The 25018-nt window shown below is 54.8% G+C and overlaps 1 protein-coding gene and 1 long non-coding RNA gene across 6 annotated transcripts in view; one reads left to right on the top strand and one right to left on the bottom strand.

The window, feature by feature from the left end:
• CCDC71 (coiled-coil domain containing 71) overlaps positions 1 to 4991 on the bottom strand; it is an 8446-nt gene extending 3455 nt beyond the window's left edge. The window contains exon 1 of one of the 5 annotated variants that reach the window (XM_038411011.2): positions 4919 to 4991. In XM_038411011.2, the coding sequence (XP_038266939.1) occupies positions 4919 to 4971 (53 nt within the window). In that variant the 5' untranslated portion in view covers positions 4972 to 4991. Of the gene's footprint in view, positions 1 to 2018; positions 2820 to 2886; positions 3246 to 4918 lie in introns of those variants that run through there. The other 4 variants (XM_038411017.2, XM_038411012.2, XM_038411016.2 and 1 more) reach the window with 4 other exon arrangements.
• Positions 1 to 25018, top strand: part of LOC122461200 — a 25255-nt gene extending 237 nt beyond the window's left edge. Inside the window, exon 2 of the long non-coding RNA XR_006283007.1 lies at positions 24615 to 25018. This is a non-coding gene — a long non-coding RNA (uncharacterized LOC122461200). The remainder of the gene's footprint in view (positions 1 to 24614) is intronic.

Here is a 25018-nt window from a genome sequence, read left to right as displayed (position 1 = left end):
GTTTATACAATCATCTGCAATTTGCTGTCACAAAAACCGTTGTTCATCCAAGGACGCTAACTCCGCAAAGACGATACAAAAGTGCTTTTCACTGAGGCAAGAAACCACAACAGAAACCCGCTATGAGGTAGGAAATCTAACCCACTGGAGGCTTGCGCACATGGGGTTGACAAAAGCGGTAAAAAGTGAAGAATTGGTAAAACCTGTAGCTGCTGAGACACCTCTCGAACCAGTAAGAAAGTGGAATTCAGTGTTCTCAAACATTCCCTTCAAAGACAACCACATCACAGATAGATTCCATAGGTATTCTCACATCTGCAACCCCCTTCCAGAATCATTATTTTTATTACCAGAGCACCTAGGAGCCCTAGTCATGGACCACAGAGATGGCCCCAAAAAGCTTCTAATCCAACTATAAAATGAGACCCAACCGAAGGATCTAGACAGACGAGGAGCACAAGGGAACAATGAGACAATATGGGTCAGCATGATCAGCAGTGGTCTCTGCAAATCAACAGCCAAACCACTGTCCATTTGTGTGTAGGTCTTGTGGCCAAGGAGAGGTTAAGGAGGGGTTTGAAGGTGGATAATAAAATAGCTCGGGGGGGGGGGGAGGTTTACAGGGAGCTCCTCCCAAGCATGAGGGGCAGCGCAGAGAAAGCATGTGTAGGCAATGGAGGCTGACCTCACGGGCCAATGGGAGATGGAGATTGACATCCTGATAGTAAATGAGAGAAGATAGAGAGGGAGCAGATAGGCCATGAAGGCAAGTAGCTTGTGTTTGATAGGACAGAGAATGGGGAGCCAGTGGAGGGATGCAAAATCACTAACGTGTTTTGAAAAGGGTGCAGAATATTCAATCGTCATCTGGGAATTGGAACCTGCACCAAGAACAAAGATGGCCAGCACACCTTACTGTGGATTTTTGAAATGCCATTTTAATACAGAAACAGACCAGGAAGTGTTCTTACTTTAATATATATTTATGTTAATAAAAAGTAAAGTTTTAAGAAATGACTGACTTATACAATGTAAATGGTATCTCGTCTAATCAACAGCATTGTCTCTTGCTGAACCCCAAGTTTGTTCACCCACATGCCAGATGATGCCCTCAATACATCATGTGATGCCACGTGCATCCACTGGGATGGCGAATCTATGATTCTATCGAGAAATGACCCAAAAGGTCCATACTCCTCGAGTAACCAGAATAGCTCTTGGCCATCAACATAATGTCTCCAAACACAAAGAGGCAATTTAAAGTGTTAACAGGACAAACCCTCGAGACAGGTTCAGACACCTTCAAACGGTGTGACGATTCCAGAACAAAGAGGATTCCGCAGAGTGAATACCTGGCATTCTGCAGGAGCGATCAGTGGAAAGAAGTTAACTTCTCAAAACTTCAATGATATTTGGAAGAGGCAAGCAGAGGTTTCTTAGAAAGGCTGTGTCATGAGGCTAAAGGCCATAAAGGGGGTATATTTAAAGACACAATCTGCACAGAAAGAAACCAACTGAAAACCTCTATGGCAAGGCCATTCTTTGCCCTTGGCTTCTCCTGCCATTTCATGCTCATTAAAAGCTCAGCTCTGCGTACTTTCGCTCCTAGGGTGAGGTGTACATTCCCAATCAGCACATCCTACACAGACACCAACTAGCAGCCATCTCCCAGGGCTTGGGGGTGAAAGGAATTGTCTGCATGACTCTACCTTCTCAAACTGAGCCATTTCCATCACTTTTTGAGTAGTCAGGAGCCAGGTTAGAGAGATGGGGTTTAGGCATGGCAACCCCATTCCACCCAGCCTACCCATCAAGTACCTAATGGCTGAGAATCCATTGCTACATAACAGCGCTTCCTGGGCTCCGTATCCCAGCCACTGAAGCACACTCCCATCCAGAACCAAACTGCGCTCAAGAAGCTTATCAGTCCCTAAAACATCATCAGCACCCAAGCCACTGGGAAGGACAAATGAAAAACAGCAGTCAAGTGAGCTCCAGCAGATCCCGGCAAGACTCACTCTGCAGTGAAGCATTCACAGCTAAGGCAGGCTCCATGAGGGGGAGACTGGCTGTTACAAAGCACAGTCTGAACCCAGAGAGAAGAGACTGCGCAGCCAGTGGGACAGATTCGCTTTCTCCTCAGTGTCTAGAATACAATGAAATGTGAGAAAAATCTCTCCACCGATTATCCAGCAGCAGAAGAGACGTCTGTTCCAAGGGCAATGCGGAAAAACTGCCCAACCTGGGGAGAGAGGAGCCAGAGGATGGGTGGGGATGGCCTGGCACTATGTAGCAACCCATTAATGAACATAATGACACGTGGCGAGAGGGGATTAGCTCTCCAGTGGGGCACACACCCCACAGCGGCCGGGTCACACCTGCCCGAAACATATTCTGGAAGGCTCTGACTCTCCTATACTTTGGCAATACCTGAAGAGTTTGTTGTGCCAATAAAGTCTCATTGACCTGAGGGTGTAGGCGGCACAGGGCGGATCACAGATGCACTGAACCGCTATGAATTTCTTTCATGGCCTCGTTGCTACTTTTTATGACTACTGGAAATTATTCGCATTATTAACAGGATCAACAGCATGTGACAGAACCCCCAGAGGAAAAGCCACCCAGACCTGCTCGAACCCAGAACCGTTCCTGACCCCTGTGACACTCCTGCCCCCCCCCCACTTAGCACTACGTGACTCAGGAATGACTCCGTTGGTGGGACGCTTGTACCAGGCTGTGTTTGGTGCAGACAACGTGTGTCAAAGGAGGTTTTAAAGCTGGCCCACCTGCCCAGGAGAAAGATCGTCACTCCTAGCTCCCTGTTCCCCTGAAATGACCTCCCTGGCTACTGCATCCTTCCCACACCTACCCAACGCCCCGTCTCACCACAGGCCCAGATCCAAATCTCTGGTTCTTGTAATGCATGAGTGTGGGTCACGAACAACATGGGGGGCAAGTATTGACTACATCAGTGAGCCTGGGGAACAGGGCAGATGGGGAGCCCTCTGAGGGAAGGGTGGCCCACCGCTGTGAAGGAGGGACCTGAGCATCTCTTGGGAATATAAGGCAGAAGACAGATGCTGAGGATAACAGGTCACTCTGGGGGACAGGGTGAGGATGGAGTCCCCCAGGGCAGGGCAAATAGGAGACTGGGAGGCAGGGCTGAGCAGTGGGCCAGGCCGTGGGGTAGGAGGAGCTGGGGAGCTGGGCAGTGGGCCGGGCTGTGGGGCAGGAGGAGCTGGGGGGCTGGGCAGTGGGACAGGCTAGTAGGGCAGGAGGAGCTGGGGGGAGCAGGGCCAACAGAGGAGCAGGCTGGGGCTGGCAGAAGAGCTAAGGGGCAGGGCCAAGGACCAGAGCAATGGGGTGGGGCAGGGCTGGGCGGTGGGGCAGGGGGACCAGGCGGTGGGACCAAGCAGTGGGGCAGAGTAGGGGGCAGGGCAGGAGGCAGGCCAATGGGGCAGAACTGGGGGACAGGGCGGCGGAGGGGCAACAGGGCAGAGCTAGGGCGGGAACAGAGCTGGGGGCGTGGCAGGGGCAGGGCAGGGGACGGGGCAATGGACAGAGCTGGGGGCAGGGCAGGGGGTGGGGGCAGAGCTGGGGCGGGGAAGGGGGCAGGGCAATGGGGCCGAACTAGGGGCGGGACAAGGGGCGGGGCAATGGAGCAGAGCTGGGGGCAGGGGCGGGGCAAGGGGCAGAGCTGTGGATGGGGCAATGGAGCAGAGCTGGGGGCGGGGCAAGGGCAGAGCTGGGGGTGGGGCAAGGGGCAAAGATGGGGCAGGGCAATGGAGCAGAGCTGGGATGGGCTGGGGGCGGGGCAATGGAACAGAGCTGAGGGTGGGGCAGGGGGCAGGGCAATGGGGCAGAGCTGGGGGCAGGACAGAAGATGGGGCAATGGGGCAGAGCTGGGGTGGGACAGGGGGTGGGCCAATGGGGCAGAGCTGAGGGTGGGACAGGGGGTGGGGCAATGGGGCAGAGCTGAGGGCGGGACAGGAGGTGGGGCAATGGGCCAGAGCAGGGGTGGGACAGGGGGTGGGGCAATGGAGCAGAGCAGGGGGCGGGGCAATGGGGCAGAGCTGGGGTGGGGCAGGGGGTGGGCCAAGGGGGCAGAGCTGGGGCGGGGTAGGGGGTGGGGCAATGGAGCAGAGCTGGGGGCGGGGCAACGGGGCAGAGCTGGGGTGGGGCAGGGGGCAGACCAATGGGGCTGAGCTGGGGGCGGGAGAGGGGGTGGGGCAATGGAGCAGAGCAGGGGGTGGGATAGGGGGCGGGGCAACGGGGCAGAGCTGGGGTGGGGCAAGGGGCGGACCAATGGGGCAGAGCAGGGGGCGGGTAGGGGGCGGGGCAATGGGCAGAGCTGGGGACGGGCCAATGGGGCTGAGCTGGGGGCGGGGAAGGGGGCGGGGCAACGGGGCAGAGCTGGGGTGGGGCAGGGGGCGGACCAATGGGGCAGAGCAGGGGGCAGGTAGGGGGCGGGGCAATGGGGCAGAGCAGGGGGTGGGTAGGGGGTGGGGCAATGGGCAGAGCTGGGGGCGGGGAAGGGGCGGGGCAATGGAGCAGAGCTGGGGCGGGGTAGGGGGCGGGGCAACGGGGCAGAGCTGGGGTGGGGCAGGGGGCGGGTAGGGGGCGGGCCAATGGGGTTGAGCTGGGGGCGGGGCAAAGGGGCAGAGCTGGGGTGGGGCAGGGGGCCGAGCTGGGGGCGGGGCAAGGGAGAAGGGAAGGGGGTGGGGCGATGGGGCAGGGAAGGGGGCGGGGCGATGGAGCCGAGCTGGGGGCGGGGCAGGGGGCGGGGCGATGGAGCCGAGCTGGGGGCGGGGCGGGGCGGGGGGCAGAGCTCGGGGCGACTCCGGACGGGCCGGGCTGGTCCCGGCGGGCGGCAGCGCGGAGCCCGGCAGCGCCCCCGCCCGGCCCCGGCCCAACCTACCGGCCGCCGCGGAGCCCGCACCCGCCGCCGCTGCGCCGCCGCCGCTCCAACATGGCCGCCGCCGCCGCGCGCCGGAAGTGCCGCCCGCTTCCGCTTCCGGCCCCGGCCCCGGCCCGCGCCCCGCCCCCCCGAGCCCCCAGCCTCCTCCCACTGACCCCCCGCCCCCGCCCCCCATGAAGCCCCCAACCCCAGACCCCCGCGGCCCCCCGTCTCCTCCCAAAGACCCCCCAGCCCCCACCCTCAGCCCCCCCCCGGCCCCCCCAGCCTCCTCCCATTGACCCCCCAGACACCGCCCTCAGCCCCCCCGGCCCCCTCCCACTGACCCCCGCCCCCGGTCCCCCCATGAACCCCCCCGAACCCCAGACCCCCCGGCCCCCCCAGTCTCCTCCCAAAACCCCCCAGCCCTTGCCCCCAACCCCCCCTGGCCCGCCCAGCCTCCTCCCACTGACCCCCCAGACCCTGCCCTCAGTCCCCCCGGCCCTCCCAACCTCCTCCCACTGACCCCCAGCCCCCGCCCCCGGCCCCCCCATGACCCCCCAGCCCCAGAACCCTGGCCCCCCCAGCCTCCTCCCAAAGACCCCCCAGACCCCGCCCCCGGTCCTCCCATGAACCCCCCCGGCCCCCCCGTCTCCTCCCAAAGACCCCCCAGATCCCGCACCCAGCCCCAGACCCCCCCCGGCCCCCCAGTCTCCTCCCACTGACCCCCGAGACTCCACCCTCAGCCCCCCCATGTACCCCGCAGCCCTAGACTCCCCGGCCTCCCCAGCCTCCTCCCAAAGACCCCCCAGACCCTGCCCCCGACCCCCCATGAACCCCCAGCCCCAGACCCCCAGTCTCCTCCCAGTAACCCCCCAGCCCCCCCATGAAACCCCAGCCCCCCCGGCCCCACCAGTCTCCTCCCAAAGACCCCCCAGACCCTGCCCCCGGCCCCCCCATGAACCGCCCAGCCCCAGACCCCCCCGGCCCCCCCAGTCTCCTCCCACTGACCCCCGAGACTCCACCCTCAGCCCCCCCATGTACCCCGCAGCCCTAGACTCCCCGGCCTCCCCAGCCTCCTCCCAAAGACCCCCCAGACCCTGCCCCCGACCCCCCATGAACCCCCAGCCCCAGACCCCCAGTCTCCTCCCAGTAACCCCCCAGCCCCCCCATGAAACCCCAGCCCCCCCGGCCCCACCAGTCTCCTCCCAAAGACCCCCCAGACCCTGCCCCCGGCCCCCCCCATGAACCGCCCAGCCCCAGACCCCCCCGGCCCCCCCAGTCTCCTCCCACTGACCCCTGAGACCACGCCCTCAGCCCCCCCGGCTCCCCCATGAACCCCCAGACCCCCCGGCACCCCCAGTCTCCTCCCAATGACCCCCCGACCCCGCCGCCAGACCTCCTGGCCCCCCCATGAACCCCCCAGCCTCCCGGGCCCCCCAGCCTCCTCCTACTGACCCCCAGAACCTGCCCCCAGCCCCCGATAAACCCCCCAGCTCCCCCACCCCCCCATTCTCCTCCCAATGACCCCCAGACCCCCCGGCCCCCCATGAACCTCCCAGCCCCCCTGGCCCCCCCAGTCTTCTCCCAATGACACCCCAGACTCAGCCCTCGGCCCCCCCATGAACCATCCAGCCCCAGTCCCCCCCGTCCCTCCCAGTCTCCTCCCACTGACCCCCCAGAGCCCTCAGCCCCCCATGATCCACCCAGACCCCCCCGGCCCCCCCAGCCTCCTCCCACTGACCCCCAGCCCCCGACTCAGCCCCCCGCCCCCCCATGCAACCCCCAGACCTAAACCCCTCAGTCTCATCCCACTGACCCCCGGCCCCCCCAGTCTGCTCCCAATGACCCCCGCCCCCCCATGAACCCCCCCAGCTCCAGAACCCCCCAGCCCTCTCAGTCTTCTCCCACTGACCCCCCAGACCCCCCCAGTCTCCTCTCAATGACCCCCCAGACCCCACCCGCAGCCCTCCCATGAACCACCCAGACCCCCCCGGCTCCCCCAGCCTCCTCCCACTGACCCTCCCCAGACCCCGACCCCACACTCCCCGGCCCCCCATGAACCCCCTGAGCCCCAGACCCCCCGTCCCTCCCAGTCTCCTCCCACTGGCCCCCCACAGCCCCTGACCCCCCATGAGCTCCCGCAGACTCAGACCCCCCTGGCCCCCCAGTCTCATCCCACTGACCCCCCAGATCCCATCCCCAGCCCCCCTGGTCCCCCCATTAACCCCCCAGGCTCCCTCAGTCTCCTCCCAATGACCCCCCAGCCCCCCCATGTACCACCCAGACCCCACCGGCCCCCCTGACCCCCCCAGACCCTGACCCCAGCCCCCTCATGAACCCCCCAGACCTAGACCCCCCAGCCCTCCAAGTCTTATCCCACTGCCCCCCCAGACCCTGCCCCCAGACCCCCCCAGCCCTGCCAGTCTCCTCCCACTGACCCGCCGGCCCCCCCATGAACCCCCCAGACCCCCCCGAGCCCCCAGTCTCCTCCCACTGACCCCCCAGCCACAGAAAGACACAGGGGTCACGGGTGCCGACAGCCAGTCTCAGAGCCTGGGAGGGTGGGGTCCTTGGGGCTGGCCCACTAGCGTGGTCACCCCCCAGAGACAGGCTACAGGCTGGAACCTGGCCCAGGCTCTACCAGAGGATCTTTGTCCTTACGCGTGGCTGCAGATACTGTTAGGAATCCAGGAGTCAGCTCTCAGGTCCTTTGTGATGGACGTGGCCTCTCTTCTCTGCTGGCTTTGATGGTGGAGATGGAGAGCCCGGAGCCTGCCGTGGGTCGTGGGTGAGCGTTATTGCCAACCTGCCCGGGAGGTGAGAGTGGTCACTAATTCATAGATTCATAGATACTAAGGTCAGAAGGGACCGTTCTGATCATCTCGTCCGACCTCCTGCACAGCGCAGGCCACAGAATCTCACCCACCCACTCCTATGAAAAACCTCACCCATGTCTGAGCTATTGAAGTCCTTAAATCATGGTTCAAAGACTTCAAGGAGCAGAGAAGCCTCCCTCAAGTCAACCATGCCCCATGCTACAGAGGAAGGCGAAAAACCTCCAGGGCCTCTCCAATCTGCCCTGGAGGAAAATTCCTTCCCAACCCCAAATATGGCAATCAGCTAAACCCTGAGCATATGGGCAAGATTCACCAGCCAGATACTACAGAAAATTCTTTCGTGGGTAACTCAGATCCCATCCATCTAATATCCAATCTCAGGGGATTAGTCCTATTTACCCTGAATATTTAAAGATCAGTTACTTACCAAAATCCCATTATCCCATCATACCATCTCCTCCATAAACTTATCGAGTTTAATCTTAAAGCCAGATAGATCTTTTGCCCCCACTGCTTCCCTTGGGAGGCTATTCCAAAACTTCACTCCTCTGATGGTTAGAAACCTTCATCTAATTTCAAGTCGAAACTTCCTGGTGGCCAGTTTATACCCATTTGTTCTTGTGTCCACGTTGGTGCTGAGCTTAAATAATTCCTCTCCCTCTCCTGTATTTATCCCTCTGATATATTTATAGAGAGCAATCATATCTCCCCTCAACCTTCTTTTAGTTAGGCTAAACAAGCCAAGCTCCTTAAGTCTCCTTTCATAAGACAAGTTTTCCATTCCTCGCATCATCCTAGTAGCCCTTCTCTGTACCTGCTCCAGTTTGAATTCATCCTTTTTAAACATGGGAGACCAGAACTGCACACAGTATTCTAGGGGAGGTCTCACCAGTGCCTTGTATAATGGTACTAAAACCTCCTTATCCCTACTGGAAATGCCTCTCCTGATGCATCCCAAAACCGCATTAGCTTTTTTCACAGCCATATCACATTGGCAGCTCATAGTCATCCTATGATCAACCAATACTCCAAGGTCCTTCTCCTCTTCTGTTACTTCTAATTGATGCGTCCCCAACTTATAACTAAAATTCTTGTTATTAATCCCTAAATGCATAACCTTACACTTCTCACTATTAAATTTCATCCTATTACTATTACTCCAGTTTACAAGGTCATCCAGAGCCTCCTGTATAATATCCCGATCCTTCTCCGAATTGGCAATACCTCCTATGCTCCTGACAGGCCAAGGGCAGCGTGGCTGCTAGCCAGGCTCGGCGCTCTGGAGACTTGACGCTGTCAGTTAGTGGTACGGAGCCTGTGTTACCACCTCAGCTGGAGAGGAGGAAGAGCCAGAATGCCACTCACTGGCTGCCCGGGCTGTAGTCAGCACCTGAAGCTGGATGACTTTGCTGCACCAAGCAGATGATGTGGCAGCAGTAGCCATTTCAGCAGTGGTGGCAGACGTGAGATGAGGACAAGGGAGAAGAGGAGGACTCCCAGTCACTGATAAAAGAGCAGCCGTTTCTGAGCTCAGGAACCCGGCGTTGACTGGTGGGAAAGGATCACTCTGCAGACCTGCAATGGCCAACAGGGGCACGAGAATTTCAGGGTGGAGAAAGCAACCTTTTTGGAGCTCTGTGCTGAGCTAGCCCCGGCGCTGCAGCAGCAGTATGCCAACACACACTCCCTCGGATCCACAGAGAAGAGAGTCACATTTGCTACCTGGGAATTGGCACCTGAGTGCTACCAGTCAGTAGCCAATCCTTGGGGAGATCAGTGGTTGGGGCTGTTATTATACAGGTGTGTGAAGCCATGGAAAAGGTACAGTCACATGGGGCTGTGAAAGGTACAGTCGCACTGGGTTATAAAGCTTGGTAATGCTCAGGAGATCATTAATGAGTTTGCCCACATGGGGTTCCCAAACTGTATTGGGGTAGTTCATAAAATCATAGACTATCAGGGTTGGAAGGGACCTCAGGAGGTCATCTAGTCCAACCCCCTGCTCAAAGCAGGACCAACCCCCAACTAAATCATCCCAGCCAGGGCTTTGTAAGCCTGACCCGAAAAACCTCTAAGGAAAGAGATTTCACCACCTCCTTAGGTAACCCATTCCAGTGCTTCACCACCCTCCTAGTGAAAAAGTTTTTCCTAATATTCAACTTAAGCCTCCCTCACTACAACTTGAGACCATTACTCCTTGTTCTGTCACCTGCTACCACTGAGAACAGTCTAGATCCATCCTCTTTGGAACCCCCTTTCAGGCAGTTGAAGGCTACTATCAAATCCCCCCTCACAGTTGATGGGACGTATGTCCCTATCCTTTACCCACCACCAGCACACAGGAGCAGAACTTATCAACAGCAAGAAGTATTTCTCCAGGGTGCCTCAAGGGCTGGCTAATGGCTGAGGCAGGTTTACAACCATGACTGCCAGGTGGTCGGGAAGGGACCAGCAGAACTCAGTTCTCTTTAGATTGATGAAGAAAGGACTGTTTGGCCCCAGGACAATAATGGAGCGGAGGTTGGGCTGGTTATTCTGGGAATCCCAGTTTATCCTCTGATGCCCTGGCTAATGAAGCCATTCACAGCCTGCTCGGACAGAAGGAAGGACCGTTTTAACTATCCCCATAGCAGTTGCGGCATGGCGGTTGAGTGTGCACGTGGCCATTTGAAAGACAGCTGACACGGTTTATGGAGCAGATTGGAAGCGGCAGGGGAAAAAATGTTCCAACCATTAGAAGTGCGTGTTGTATTTTGCACAATATTTGTGCGAGTACAGGGGGGAAGCCTTAGCACAGGATAGGAGGCTGGGGTGCAGGACTTGCTCCGAGGTTTGAGCAGCTAGCAAGGCCTCCGCTGGAAAACATAAGCACTGGTGGGATGCTGTTGGATGCCTACTAACCATATTTTGGGTCTCATGCCGGAACATGTTAGGCCCTGGGGGTGGTGTTGGGTATCATCGGGGGAGGGGTGACGTTTAACATCCCTGGTGTGCTTTGGTCAAAGTCTGGGAATTATTTCAGCTTTATTGCAAGAGTTTTCTGTGTGCCGTGGAACCCTGATTCAGAATGGACATACTATGAATGGTTTTACTAGGGAAGAACAATAAAAAAACAATAATAAAGTTTTAATGAAACCAGTGGAAAAAATAAAGTCTTTGTATTTGGAAATACATTTATCTGACTATGCCTCTGAAGTGACCAGCTACACCCAAACCTTTAACTGCTGCAACCAGGCAAACAAAGCTCAAAGTGCGACCATAAGAACATTTCAAATACCACAATTTGGGGGAGGGGGGTGATGTGCAAAGGCAAGTGCACCCCTGGCCTCTGGCTCTTCTTGCCTGTATGGGGCTGAGTCCCTCGGCTCAGGGGCATTGCAGGGCTACAAAGAGCTGCACTCCCAGATGCACGGGTTCTCAGCGCTGGAGGGGGGATCTGAGAGGTGAATGGGAGCAATGCAGTGGGGATACAGCGGTTAGAAGTTGCTGCTATTCCAGTAGCCAGCATTGTCCGGGGCTGAAGGACAGGGCAAGTCCCAAATGCTGAGACGGCAGGGCCTCCTGGCCTAGCAGGATTATGTTTGCAGGAGGGCGTTCTGGCTCAGGATAGCACCCAAGAGCTGCCTCTGCCTCTTTCCACGCTCTCCTTCACCATGGCACTGCCACAATCCCCTGGGAGAGCTGCGTTTCTTTCTCCCACTGGGTCCTCATATTCCGTCTCCACTTCTCAGCCAGCCTGGCTTTCCTCTGGGACTCTGCCAGGAGTTCTGCAAACATCTCCTCCCAAAGCTTGCTTTTTCACCCCTGAGCTTGGCCAGCCTGTCAGTGGTAGATGGAGGCCTAGCCTGGGTGCTCTGGCTCTTGCAGGTGCTGTGGGAGCAGGGGAATACGCCAGCGTGTTGTTCATGTCCGGACAAGGCAGGACAGCTTTTAGATGGGATCCACCAAGGCAAAGACTCAAAGAAGAACCCTGAGGGTTCATCGACACAGCTTCTGGGAGTCAGTCTCCCAGCCCAGGTCCCCAGACTTGCACTAGCAGGTCTTGTGCCAGTGCTCTAAAACCAGCTGTGTAGCTGGTGTGTTGACATGGGCTGGAGCTCGGGCTCTGAAGCCCACCGCCACGCTTGAGAGCCCAAGCCGCACGTAAAAGTGTCGTCTACACAGTTCTCTTTGGCGCCCTGGCCTGAGCCCGCTCACCCAGTCTGGAGGCCTGGCTGGGAGGTGGGTTGTGTAGATGGCCCCTCGTTTTTCTTTCTCCCAAAGTGCCAGGAAGGTGAGGCTGCAGCATGCTCCCTCGTAGGCCTGCCTGCAGCTCTGTAGGCACGGTCAGCCCCTTCTCCTCGTCCTTACCCCTCGCTAGGCCTCTTGCCGTTTAATTCTCATCCCACACGTGCATACAGCACAGCCCTGAGTAAAGCTGGCCCTGCAGCTGCACCCAGCGAGTCTCGCCCGGAGCCCAGTAACTAGGGATCCAGCCTTGATCTGATGACTGGAGAGAGACTCCACCACATCCCTTAGGAATGTGTTGTAGAGGGCACATGTCACGGGGTCCCCGGGCCATGCTCTGGAGCTGCTCCCTACGAAGCCAGGCAGGACTCTGGGGAAGTCTCCTGTCTGGGAGCAGCCTGTCTGCAGGACACACAGCTCACCCGGCTCCCCCCTTCCTGGGTCTGACCTCGGAGCATTCAGCGTCCTCTGCCCCCCGTGCGCTTCCCACAGCAAGTCCGCCCAGATGGGCTCCTGGGGCAGCCAAAGGGTCCTGCCCCCCAACTCCGCAGTCAGACGTGACTCTCAGCCAGCCAGTAAAACAGAGCTTGTAGGTACAGAGATCAGGACCCCTCAGCTGGGTCCATTTTGGGGGACAGTGAGCCGGACAACCCCGTCTGCACTTCACTCCATGTCCCCAACCAGCCCCAAACTGACTCCCCCTCCAGCCCCCCCCTCCTCTGGGCTTTGTCCCTTTCCAGGCCAGGAGGGCACCTGATTCCTTTGTTCTCCAACCCTTTAGCTCTCACCTTGCAGGGGGAAGGGCCCAGGCCATCAGCTGCTGGGAGACAGAGTGTCGGCCATTTATGTACCCTGGCTCTTTGCTCTGCAACAATTACACCCCCTTATCCTACCACCTAGAGACTTAAGAAATGCATAGGGGAAACTGGGGCACCCCTACAGTATTCAGAGGAAACATTAAGAACGGTCCCACTTTGTCACAGCACAATATTAGAGTGATCATTTCACCAGTACTGCAGAGAGAGAGATCCCCTCCCTTCTCCATTCACCATCCCCCCAAGTATACACCGAAGGCCTGAGCTAGCTAGGGTAGCCAACTTTCTGATTGCACAAAACTGAACACCCTTGCCAGGTCCCCTGCCCTGCCGTGAGGCCCCACCCCTTCTCCAAGGCCCACCCCCACTCACTCCACCCCCCCTCCTTCTATCACTCGCTCTCCTGCACCCTCACTCACTCACTAGCTCATTTTCACCAGGTTTGGTTAGGGGGTTAGGTGTGGGAGGGGGTGTGGGCTCCGGCTAGGGGTGTGGACTCTGGGGTGGGGCTGGGGATGAGGAGTTTGAGGTGTAGGAGGGGGCTCTGGGCTGGGGCCAAGGGGTTCAGAGTGTGGGAGGGGGCTCCAGGCTGGGGCAGGAGGTTGGGGTGTGGGAGGGGTTAAGAGCTCTGGGCTGGGGGTGTGGGCTCTGGGGTGGAGACATAAATGAGGAGTTCAGAGTGCGGGCTGGGGCAAGGGGTTGGGGGCAAAAGGGGGTCTGAGCTCTGGGAGGGAGTTTGGGTGTGGAAGGGGGCTCAGGGCTGGGGCAGGGGGTTGGGATGTGGGACAGGGTTTGGGGTGCAGGCTCCAGGCAGCGCTTACCTCAGACAGCTCCCATAAGCATCTGACATGGCCCTCTGGCTCCTAGGGGTAGGGGCAGCCAGGGGGCTCTGCGCACTGCCCCCATCTGCAGATGCTGCCCCTGCAGCTCCCATTGGCCGTGGTTCCTGGCCAATGGGAGCTGCGGAGCCGGCACCTTGGACAGGAGCAGCACATGGAGCCCCCCATGGCCACGCTTCTGCCTAGGAGCCGGAGAGACTTGTCAGCTGCTTCTGGGAGCCATGTGGAGCCAGCCACTGTGGCCAACCAGATTTTTAGTGCCCCAGTCAGCTGTGCTGATGAGAGCTACCAGAGTCCCTGTTCGACTTGGCATTCCTGTTGAAAACTGGACCCCTGGCAAGGCAACCTTAGTGCTAGCCCAGGTACAGCATCATGCTGGGATCTCATGTTCAGTGGGAATTCTACCATCACCACTGTGTTCCAGGACATAGTCTCCCATACTTTAGGTAGGGTTGCAAGAGGGTGGCTCACTATCAGAGCATCCCCTCTAGCCAGCTGAGGTGTTGCAGTGCCTTCCTGTCAGTAATCTCATCCACAATGTCATTTAGGCTTGTGGTCTCCCATAGAATCAGAACAATGGTGGGTTAAAGGAATCTCAGCAGGTCACCAAGTCCAGCCCCCGCACGGGCTTTCAGGTAGTTGGAAGCAGCTATCAAATCCCCCTTCATTCTTCTCTTCTGCAGACTAAACAATCCCAGTTCCCTCAGCCTCTCCTCATGAGTCATGTGGAGGATTGGGCCAAAAGAAATCTAATGAGGTTCAATAAGGATAAGTGCAGGGTCCTGCACTTAGGATGGAAGAATCCAATGCACCGCTACAGACTAGGGACCGAATGGCTCGGCAGCAGTTCTGCGGAAAAGGACCTAGGGGTGACAGTGGACGAGAAGCTGGATATGAGTCAGCAGTGTGCCCTTGTTGCCAAGAAGGCCAATGGCATTTTGGGATGTATAAGTAGGGGCATAGCGAGCAGATCGAGGGACGTGATCGTTCCCCTCTATTCGACACTGGTGAGGCCTCATCTGGAGTACTGTGTCCAGTTTTGGGCCCCACACTACAAGAAGGATGTGGATAAATTGGAAAGAGTACAGCGAAGGGCAACAAAAATGATTAGGGGTCTAGAGCACATGACTTATGAGGAGAGGCTGAGGGAGCTGGGATTGTTTAGTCTGCAGAAGAGAAGAATGAGGGGGGATTTGATAGCTGCTTTCAACTACCTGAAAGGGGGTTTCAAAGAGGATGGCTCTAGACTGTTCTCAATGGTAGCAGATGACAGAACGAGGAGTAATGGTCTCAAGTTGCAATGGGGGAGGTTTAGATTGGATATTAGGAAAAACTTTTTCACTAAGAGGGTGGTGAAACACTGGAATGCGTTACCTAGGGAGGTGGTAGAATCTCCTTCCTTAGAGGTTTTTAAGGTCAGGCTTGACAAAGCCCTGGCTAGGATGATTTAACTGGGACTTGGTCCTGCTTTGAGCAGGGGGTTGGACTAGATGACCTTCTGGGGTCCCTTCCAACCCTGATATTCTATGATTCTATGATTCTATGTGCTCCAGCCCCCTAATCATTTTTGTTGCCCTCCGCTGGACTCTTTTCAATTTTTCCACATCCTTCTGGTAGTGTGGGGCCCAAAACTGGACACAGTACTCCAAATGAGGCCTCACCAATGTCGAATAGAGGGGAACGTTCACGTCCCTCGATCTGCTGGCAATGCCCCTACTTATACAGCCCAAAATGCCATTGGCCTTCTTGGCAACAAGGGCCCACTGTTGACTCATATCCAGCTTCTTGTCCACTGTAACCCCTAGGTCCTTTTCCGCAGAACTGCTGCCGAGCCGCTCAGTCCCTAGTCTGTAGCGGTGCATGGGATTCTTCCGTCCTAAGTGCAGGACTCTGCACTTGTCCTTGTTGAACCTCATCAGATTTCTTTTGGCTCAATCCTCTAATTTGTCTAGGTCCCTCTGTATCCTATCCCTACCCTCCAGTGTTTCTATCTCTCCTCCCAGTTTAGTGTCATCTGCAAACTTGCTGAGGGTGCAATCCACACCATCCTCCAGATCATTAATGAAGATATTGAACAAAACCGGCCCGAGGACCGACCCTTGGGGCACTCAACTTGATACCGTCTGCCAACTAGACATAGAGCCATTGGTCACTACCTGTTGAGCCCGACAATCTAGCCAGCTTTCTATCCACCTTATCGTCCATTCATCCAGCCCATACTTCTTTAACTTGCTGGCAAGAATACTGTGGGAGACCGAGTCAAAAGCTTTGCTAAATTCAAGGAACCACACGTCCACTGCTTTCCTCTCATCCACAGAGCCAGTTATCTCATCATAGAAGGCAATTAGATTAGTCAGGCTTGACTTGCCCTTGGTGAATCCCTGCTGACTGTTCCTGATCACTTTCCTCTCCTCTAAGTGCTTCAGAATTGATTCCTTGAGGACCTGCTCCAGGATTTTTCCAGGGACTGAGGTGAAATAGTGCTGAATGCCCCCAGGTTCCCAGAATAAAGCCTATGGAGGGCGAGGGGGGTTCTCGGCCCCCTCATTAGCAGAGAGTACTGACCCCAGGGAGCAGGACGAGGTGGCAGCCCCCTTACCTGAGGAGCTCTCAGTGGGCAGAAGCGAGGCGGAGTTTGCAGCTGAGCAAAGTGCAGCTGTCTCCTTGGACAGCGGAAGAGACTGAGGACGTCCTTGGTGAGGCCCAGAGAGAGAGAACAGGGGGAAGCCCTGTACAGATGGGATAGGGACATCCTGGTTGGGAAAAACAGGTGTCCAGGGGAACCCAACATACAGCTAATAGTGCCCTCAAAGCCTCGTGTGTCGCTACTGCTCGGCCACGACTGCCCATTTGCTGCCCCCTGGGACTGCAGAGAGAACAGGAGAGATTAAGGAAATCCCGTCTTGGCCAAACATCCAGCCCGAAGTGCAGGAACGCTGCCGAACTTACTTGGGACATTTGGCAAAAGCAGAAAATGAGGGCAGGTCTCTCTCAGGCCCCATACAGCCATTGCTGGGGATCAGTGATGTGTTTCCTGGGTTGCCATGGCTACCATCAGGCCATGATCCAGCCCCTCCCCAAAAGGGAAAAGATCTATATTGGTGCAGGTGCATTTTGCCACCAGAGCTCCAGAAGTGGTCGCTTTTGTGACATTCTGTACCTTGTGGGAACGCCCTGTAACTCCCATATCCCTCATTGATATATAGTTGTGACCTTGCACATAAAGCAGGCCGTGAGAGGTATCGGGGAAACGTTATGATCTGCTGAAAGTCGTTTTCCTAACCATAGATGTGCATCACATGACTTATGAGGAGAGGCTGAGGGAGCTGGGATTGTTTAGTCTGCAGAAGAGAAGAATGAGGGGGGATTTGATAGCTGCTTTCAACTACCTGAAAGGGGGTTTCAAAGAGGATGGCTCTAGACTGTTCTCAATGGTAGCAGATGACAGAACGAGGAGTAATGGTCTCAAGTTGCAATGGGGGAGGTTTAGATTGGATATTAGGAAAAACTTTTTCACTAAGAGGGTGGTGAAACACTGGAATGCGTTACCTAGGGAGGTGGTAGAATCTCCTTCCTTAGAGGTTTTTAAGGTCAGGCTTGACAAAGCCCTGGCTGGGATGATTTAACTGGGACTTGGTCCTGCTTTGAGCAGGGGGTTGGACTAGATGACCTTCTGGGGTCCCTTCCAACCCTGATATTCTATGATTCTATGATTCTATGATCACCAGTGCCTATGAAAATATAAGAATTGTGTTGTATGGTTTTCACTAAAATACACTGTGGGTTTGGGAGGCGCCCAGATACTCGCCCTGCACAAACAATGACAAGGGAGGTACTAACACCCGGGAGGGTGCGGAGCAGACATCACCAGCCCTTGTCCAGCCAGGGAGTTACAATGCAGTGACTCACCTGTGTGGGGCCCCACCAGGGGGATTGCTCAGCCTTGCCTGGAGACCCAGCAATGCCCCCAGACTTGCCTTAGGGTGACCAGACGTCTGTCCCAATTTGTAGGTCTTTGTCCCACGTCGATCAGGACGCCATTTGTCCCAATCTTGCGGCTTCGGCCGCTATGGTGGGTTTTGTTTTTTTGCTTCGTCAACTCTGGCCGCCTTTTTTTTTTTTCCCCTCTTCCCACATGTGTCCCGATATTTTCTTCGGTTCATCTGGTCACTCCAGACCTGACTGGACTTGTGTTCTCCAAGTACATGGGACTGAGGTTATAAAACAGAACACAGGGGCCCATGCCTGGCCTTTTTCCTTCCCCCACCTCTGCTGCAAGCAACCAAGACACTCAGAAGACTGAAGACTCCAGCAGAGGGGACTGGCCCAGGTTTAAGGGACAAACCTGTATATTAAGGACTGTAAGATCCAGTGGGGTGAGAAAAGCTGCTTAATCTAGATGCTGCTCAGTCTAATAGGGTGGAGAGTTTAGTCTGCATGCTTACGTTTTCTTTTCTTTTGGTAACTAACTCTGACTTTTTGCCTATCACTTTGATTTTAAGTGATTCTATCTTTTCTAGTCAATAAATTTGTTTCACTGTTTATCTTTACCAGTGAATTTGCCTGAAGTTTGGTATATCTGCTCAGGTTGGCAAAGGCTGGTGTATATTCACTTTCCATTGCTGAAGTGGTGAACCAATTAATACATCTGCACTGTCCATCTTGAGCAGTGCAAGACGGTATATTCCTGGGGTACAGTGCTGGAAGCTGGGGGGATTTGCTGGTGCCTTTCTCTGTGTGATTCATGAGTGGCTCTGGGAGCATTCATGCAATCCAGCTGGGTTGTGGGGCTCCACATGCGGTTGTGCTAAGTGATCACAGCGCCTGGAGGGGGTTGCTGCTTGTCACTAGCAGGGCATTGTGAGGGACAGCCCAGGCTGGAGAGAGTTGAGGGGCACAGTGGTCCTACAGTCCCAGGCTGCACCCTGGGGATCCCATCAGAGCTGTATCAAATGTGGAGGCTGGAACAATTTCAGATGCACTGTTCTCCTTATTCAGCAGCTGGGCTTTCCAAAAGAAATCCCATCAGATTATGGGTCAGCCTTCATGTGCCAGCTACTTCGTGAGTTTGGAGAACGTCCGGGATGGTCTAGATAATACTTAGTCCTGCCATGAGTGCAGGGACTGGACTAGACGACCTCTCGATATCCCTTCCAGTCCTATGATTCTATGCATGGAGTAAAACAATTGCAATCTGCCTCGTCTTCCCCAGAAACAAATGGGTGACTTGTGTGGTTCTATGGGACCCCAGAGTCAAGGTAGAAAATGTACATGGAAAGGAGAGTAGGTGACTGGGATAGAATGTTGCCTCACCATTTTTCACTGACCTGGAGGTGCCCCACAAATCCACAGGGTTTGCCCTATTTGACCTCCTTTATGGAAGGAAAATGAGGGTGTAACTGAGCCTCAGTGGGCCGCAACTGAGAATACCAAATTCAGGATGAACTGCTGAGAAATGGGGCAGATACACCCCAAGACTGGTGGCTAATCCCCCATAGGATATACTAAACCAGCCACAAAAGTAAACTTCTGTTTCACCACACTGGCTAACAAGAAGTCATAAAAGCAGTTTCCTTAGGCATCCGAGTCCTTGTATTACCACCGAAAACACTAGATTCAGAGATGAGTGGTTCTTTACAACCAGTCTTTTCAACTAAAAGCTTCTCCTGATCGCAAGGACCAGCCACACACCCAAGTCAATATACAACTCAGACCTTACCCAATAATCATGCTGATGCCAATCCTTTAGTATCTAAAATCTAAAGGTTTATTCATAGAAAGAAAGGTGAGAGTTAAAATTGGTTGAAGGAATCAAATACATACAATAATTGCAAAGTTCTTTGTTCAGGCTTGTAGCAGTGATGGAATAAACTGTTGGCTTAAGTCAAGTCTCTGGCTGCTTCCAAATCATTGAAGGTTCTCAATTCCTTGGTTAGAATGCTTCCATTAATATAAGTTCATAGTCCAGAGAGATTGGAGCAGAAAAGAGGCAAAATGGAGGGGTTTCCAGGGCCTTTTATATCTTCTGCCATGTGGAGGGAACCCATTCTTTCAAACAAAGCCCTCAGCACAGCTAGTGGAAAATTACAGGTGACAAGATGGTGTTTGGAGTCACATGGGCAAGTCACATGTCCCTGCATGAAGGTTTGGACACAGTAGAAGCCATTACCTATACCTCAAATAGCAAGTTTGGAGGACTGTCCGTCCATTCAGTGCAGATGGGCGTCTCCCATGGTCCATTGTCAGTTAAGTGTTTCTTGATGAGCCACATAATTTGAATAGGTTTCAGAGTAGCAGCCGTGTTAGTCTGTATTCGCAAAAAGAAAAGGAGTACTTGTGGCACCTTAGAGACTAACAAATTTATTAGAGCATAAGCTTTCGTGAGCTACAGCTCACTTCATCGGATGCATTTGGTGGAAAAAACAGAGGGGAGATTGATATACACACACAGAGAACATGAAACAATGGGTTTATCATACACACTGTAAGGAGAGTGATCACTTAAGATAAGCCATCACCAGCAGCAGGGGGGGGGAAGGAGGAAAACCTTTCATGGTGACAAGCAAGGTAGGCCATTTTCAGCAGTTAATAAGAACATCTGAGGAACGGTGGGGTGGGGGGGGGGGGTGGGGGGGAGAAATAACATGGGGAAATAGTTTTACTTTGTGTAATGACTCATCCATTCCCAGTCTCTATTCAAGCCTAAGTTAATTGTATCCAGTTTGCAAATTAATTCCAATTCAGCAGTCTCTCGTTGGAGTCTGTTTTTGAAGCTTTTTTGTTGGTGTATAGCCACTCTCAGGTCTGTAATCGAGTGACCAGAGAGACTGAAGTATAATTTGAATAGGTTTCACAGTAGCAGCCGTGTTAGTCTGTATCCGCAAAAAGAAATGGAGTACTTGTGGCACCTTAGAGACTAATAAATTTATTTAAGCATAAGCTTGTAGCTCGTGAAAGCTTGTGCTCAAAGAAATTTGTTAGTCTCTAAGGTGCTACAAGTACTCCTTATAATTTGAATAGTCCCTCCAAGATGTGCTGGCTAACTACCTTGTGGACATTACCCCAGGAGCAAACATTTGAAATCCAGATATAGAGCCAATATTTAACTTCAAATACAAAAATGATATATGCATGCAGATAGCATAATCATAAACAGCAAATCATAACCTTTCCATAGACATCTTACATGCCACATTATGTACAAGATTTTTTGCAAATATATAACTGTGGCTGCAACAATGATCTGTATAGTCATATTTTAATCAGATATCACAGAGGGGTCCTCTGGATCTTATTAACGACTCCTGGGAAATTAGCCCTAAAGCAGACAGGGAATCAGCGGCTGAACATGTGAAGTGGTTTAGGGTGGATTTAAAATCCAGGTTGGGGCTAATGCAGTAACACCTCCCAAAGAGCCAAGCGGCACAGAAAGATTGGTGTGAGCGGAACACCTGCGAACCACCATTCCTGAGGGGAGCTCTGGTATGGGTTCTCCACCCTGGGAACAAGCACAGAATGCAGAGTTCATGGGACGGGCCTTCTGGGATTGCAGAAAGGGCTAAGGAAATTACCTACCACAACAAGGTTGCTCACAAAGTGCAATAAACCGGTTAAAGACATATCCCAGTCCCCAGACTACCCTGAAGATGATATGCCGCGCCACGGAGGACTGGAAGACAGTCCTCACTGATTTGATGACCACATGACCCGGTGATATCCCACTAATGAGCAAAGGGTTAATGCCTGGCAACAGAACAGTCAGCAGTTCAGGCTGTGTTGCAAAGTCACCAGCAGCTATTTTTCAGCAAGCTGGGTCTGACTGACAGACTGGTCCATAAGGTCAGCACTGAAGGGCCGCAGCATGTCCCAGCAAAGCCTTCCACTGGCTAGTAGAGTGCGGAAGCGTGGCCATGGAGAGCTAGCAAGCGTGCTGGAATTGGGGACAATTAGTGGGTCTAATAGTCCTTGGGCTTCTCCAATCATCATGGTCCCCAGAAGCAATGGGACAATAAGGCTTTGTGTCGATTACAGAAAACATAGCGGTGCATCCTCCCAGCCCAGCATGGATGACAGGCTAGACAGTTTCAGCAGAGCAAAGATTTCAAGCACCCTGGATTTCACCCAGGGGTGTTGGCAGATCCCCCAAGTCAGTGAAGCACAGAAAAAATCTGTCTTCCTTACTGATTTGGGACTTCTTGAGATGCAGGTGTTACCATTTGGGTTAACTGATGCAGCCTCTGCCCTCAGCCCCCAGGTCCCGCATCTCCCTTCCTCCCTCTGCCCCAGTCCCTCTTATCCTACAAGAACACTACACACACTACACACTACAAGAAGGATGTGGATAAATTGGAAAGAGTACAACGAAGGGCAACGAAAATGATTAGGGGTCTAGAGCACATGACTTATGAGGAGAGGCTGAGGGAGCTGGGATTGTTTAGTCTGCAGAAGAGAAGAATGAGGGGGGATTTGATAGCTGCTTTCAACTACCTGAAAGGGGGTTTCAAAGAGGATGGCTCTAGACTGTTCTCAATGGTAGCAGATGACAGAACGAGGAGTAATGGTCTCAAGTTGCAATGGGGGAGGTTTAGATTGGATATTAGGAAAAACTTTTTCACTAAGAGGGTGGTGAAACACTGGAATGCGTTACCTAGGGAGGTGGTAGAATCTCCTTCCTTAGAGGTTTTTAAGGTCAGGCTTGACAAAGCCCTAGCTGGGATGATTTAACTGGGACTTGGTCCTGCTTTGAGCAGGGGGTTGGACTAGATGACCTTCTGGGGTCCCTTCCAACCCTGATATTCTATGATTCTATGATTCTATGATCCCCCCGCCTCCCACCTCCCTTCCTTCCTCTGCCCCCAGGCCCCCCCACCTCCCCAGCCCCCCTCTACCCCCAGCTTCCCTTCCCCCATCTGCCTCCAGCCACCCCCAGCTCCCTCCATCTCCCTTCCTTCTGCTGCCCCCAGGCGGAAGCGAGTGGCCAAGGATCGGCACGTGCCGTGCAGGACTGGTAACTATACAGCAGCTGCTGAACCTGTGTGTGTATGAACGAATGTGTGAATGAATGTGAAACAATGAAATGTTATAGCTAGAACTGACTGTCTACTATGATTCTGTTTATATTCACAATAAATGTGACATTTTGTCTTATCCCCTTTAATAAGATTCTGCTGGTTTTTATTTTATTGGTATAACAGCTTTGAGGAGCCGTGAAATGAGACTTGCTTCAGCGCCGTCTCAGCCCTGATGCGGGGCACAGAGCTGGCTCTGGGTCTGTGAGGGGGCCTGCCCTTGGATACATGGCTTGTGGCAGTGCCTCCGGGCTCCCAGCCCTGGCCAAGACTCGGATCTGCAGGGTTGGGGCTAGTGCTCTGAACCCAGCTGTGCAGACAGCACTTTAAGGCTGTGGCTCAGGCTCTGACGTGGGCGGGGAGGGGGTAGGAGGCTCATGCTGTGGGCTGGCGGTGGATGTACCAGGGTCGCAGGCTGGCTCTGGCCCCACACAGGAGAGGAGTCTCCAGGAGAGGGCAGCAGGAGACCATTTGGTGGCTGACATGCGAAAGCATCAGTGTTTTCAGATCAGTTTGCTGAGTGCAAGTTTCCTTCAAGCTGCCGGGTGATCAGATCTGAGGGAGGGAGGCCTGTCCTACAGCATCCGCGGTACGGTACGCACACACCCGGCCTGCTCTGCTTCGCACGCCAGCTCACCGGTGGGCTGGGCCTGTTTGGAAAGCTTTGGTTTCTCTTCAGCAAACCCAGTTTCCGCAGGGCTTCTTCCTCAGGGGCCCCATGGCCTCCACTCAACCAAGCAGCTGTCTTGGTTGCTCCTGAGGTCTTAAGGCTACATAATGCAGGAAGCGAGCACAGAGCTGCTGAACATTGACCCAACTGCACCGTTGTGTCACGTTCCTGGAGGGGATGCGCGAGAGCCCACTGATCTACGCAGCCCTTCAGCTAGGGGCAGGCCTGTGCCTGGCGCAGCTCCCTGGCGATTCTTTGGAGCAGGGCCTGTCCAGGCTGGGGCCCGGCTAGCTCCCCCGACGCACTCAGCTGCCGGCTGGGATTGGTGCTGTTTCCCATTCATCTCTGCCCTCCGCACAAACGGGCCAGGGCCGAGCTCTTAGCCAGGGCCAGCATGTACGGGGAAGCGGGGAGATGGCACGTACTGGCCAGAGCCAGGGGAGCATGGCACCTCCCAACCCTAGCCAGCCCTGGGGCCATGCAGTGAGATATTAGCGCAGACGGCTATTGCCAGGGAGGGCTGGTGGCCCCAGGGTCAGGACTGTGATTTACCCAGCCCACACTGGGGATTGCGGGCCCTGCATGGCAGGCCGTCAGAGACTGAGGCAAAGAGAGAGCCTTGTTTGCTCTTCCCATTCGGGGCTCTCTGGAGCAGTGAGCTGGGCAGCACACGTGGCAGCCAAGGGCACAGCAAGCCATTAGCCCAGATGCTCTACACTGCCACAGGCACCTTCGCTCCCACCTGCTCCACCAGCAGGCCCAGGTGCCCCAGGCTCGGCTGAGCACGGCCCAGGGACATGGCGCAGCGTCCCCCAGTACGGCCAGAGCAGCCTCGGGAGGGCCTGTGGTGACGGTGCTGCCCATGGGAGCCAGCTGAGGTCACTCAATCAGGGGGAACTGCAAACAGACCAGGGCAGACAAACCCCACACGCTGGTGGATATTCCACTACTGAGAGTTACCAAACCAGCCTCTGTATCTCCTCCCTGGGTACTCAGACGTCCACACATCGACGTTCCCTTAACGTGCCAGCCTCAGGCCTCCATCCGGACACACACAGAATCAGAGAATATCAGGGCTGGAAGGGACCTCAGGAGGTCACCTAGTCCAACCCCCTGCTCACAGCAGGACCCATCCCCAATTTCTGCCCCAGATCCCTAAATGGCCCCCTCAAGGATTGAACTCACAACCCTGGGTTTAGCAGGCCCACGTTCAAACCACTGAGCTATCGCTCCCTCCCTCAGTGAACGTCACACATGTCAGGTACGATGATGATGATTACTGAAGATCTTCTCTCATCATATAAGAGAACAGGTTCTCCCAATCCCAAAGGATCAGGCCCCAGACCCAGGTCCGATGATAACTTAGATCTTACCCAAAATAGGCACTTATAGTCAATTCTCGTTAACTGAACTACAATTTATTCAAAAAGAAAAGGGAGAGAGAGTTGGTTGAAAGATCAATCTACAGACCGACTTGAGTTCAGTTCTTGAGGTCCAGATACCTAGCCGAGATGGTGAGTTTGTAGTGGCCAAAAGTCCTTTTAGAAACAGTCCAGAGGTTCCAGTCCAATGTCCATGTTGAGGGCGACTCCAGTCAGTGACGGGGGATCTCAATCCTTATGGCTCAGGGTTTCCCCTTCTTGAAACCCAAAGCCGATCTGAGAT

Source organism: Dermochelys coriacea, chromosome 7 (genome assembly GCF_009764565.3).
Source record: "Dermochelys coriacea isolate rDerCor1 chromosome 7, rDerCor1.pri.v4, whole genome shotgun sequence".
In the NCBI taxonomy this organism is placed as follows: domain Eukaryota; kingdom Metazoa; phylum Chordata; order Testudines; family Dermochelyidae; genus Dermochelys; species Dermochelys coriacea.
Note: the sequence above shows the minus strand (reverse complement) of the source record. Positions and strands in the feature narration are given on the sequence as shown.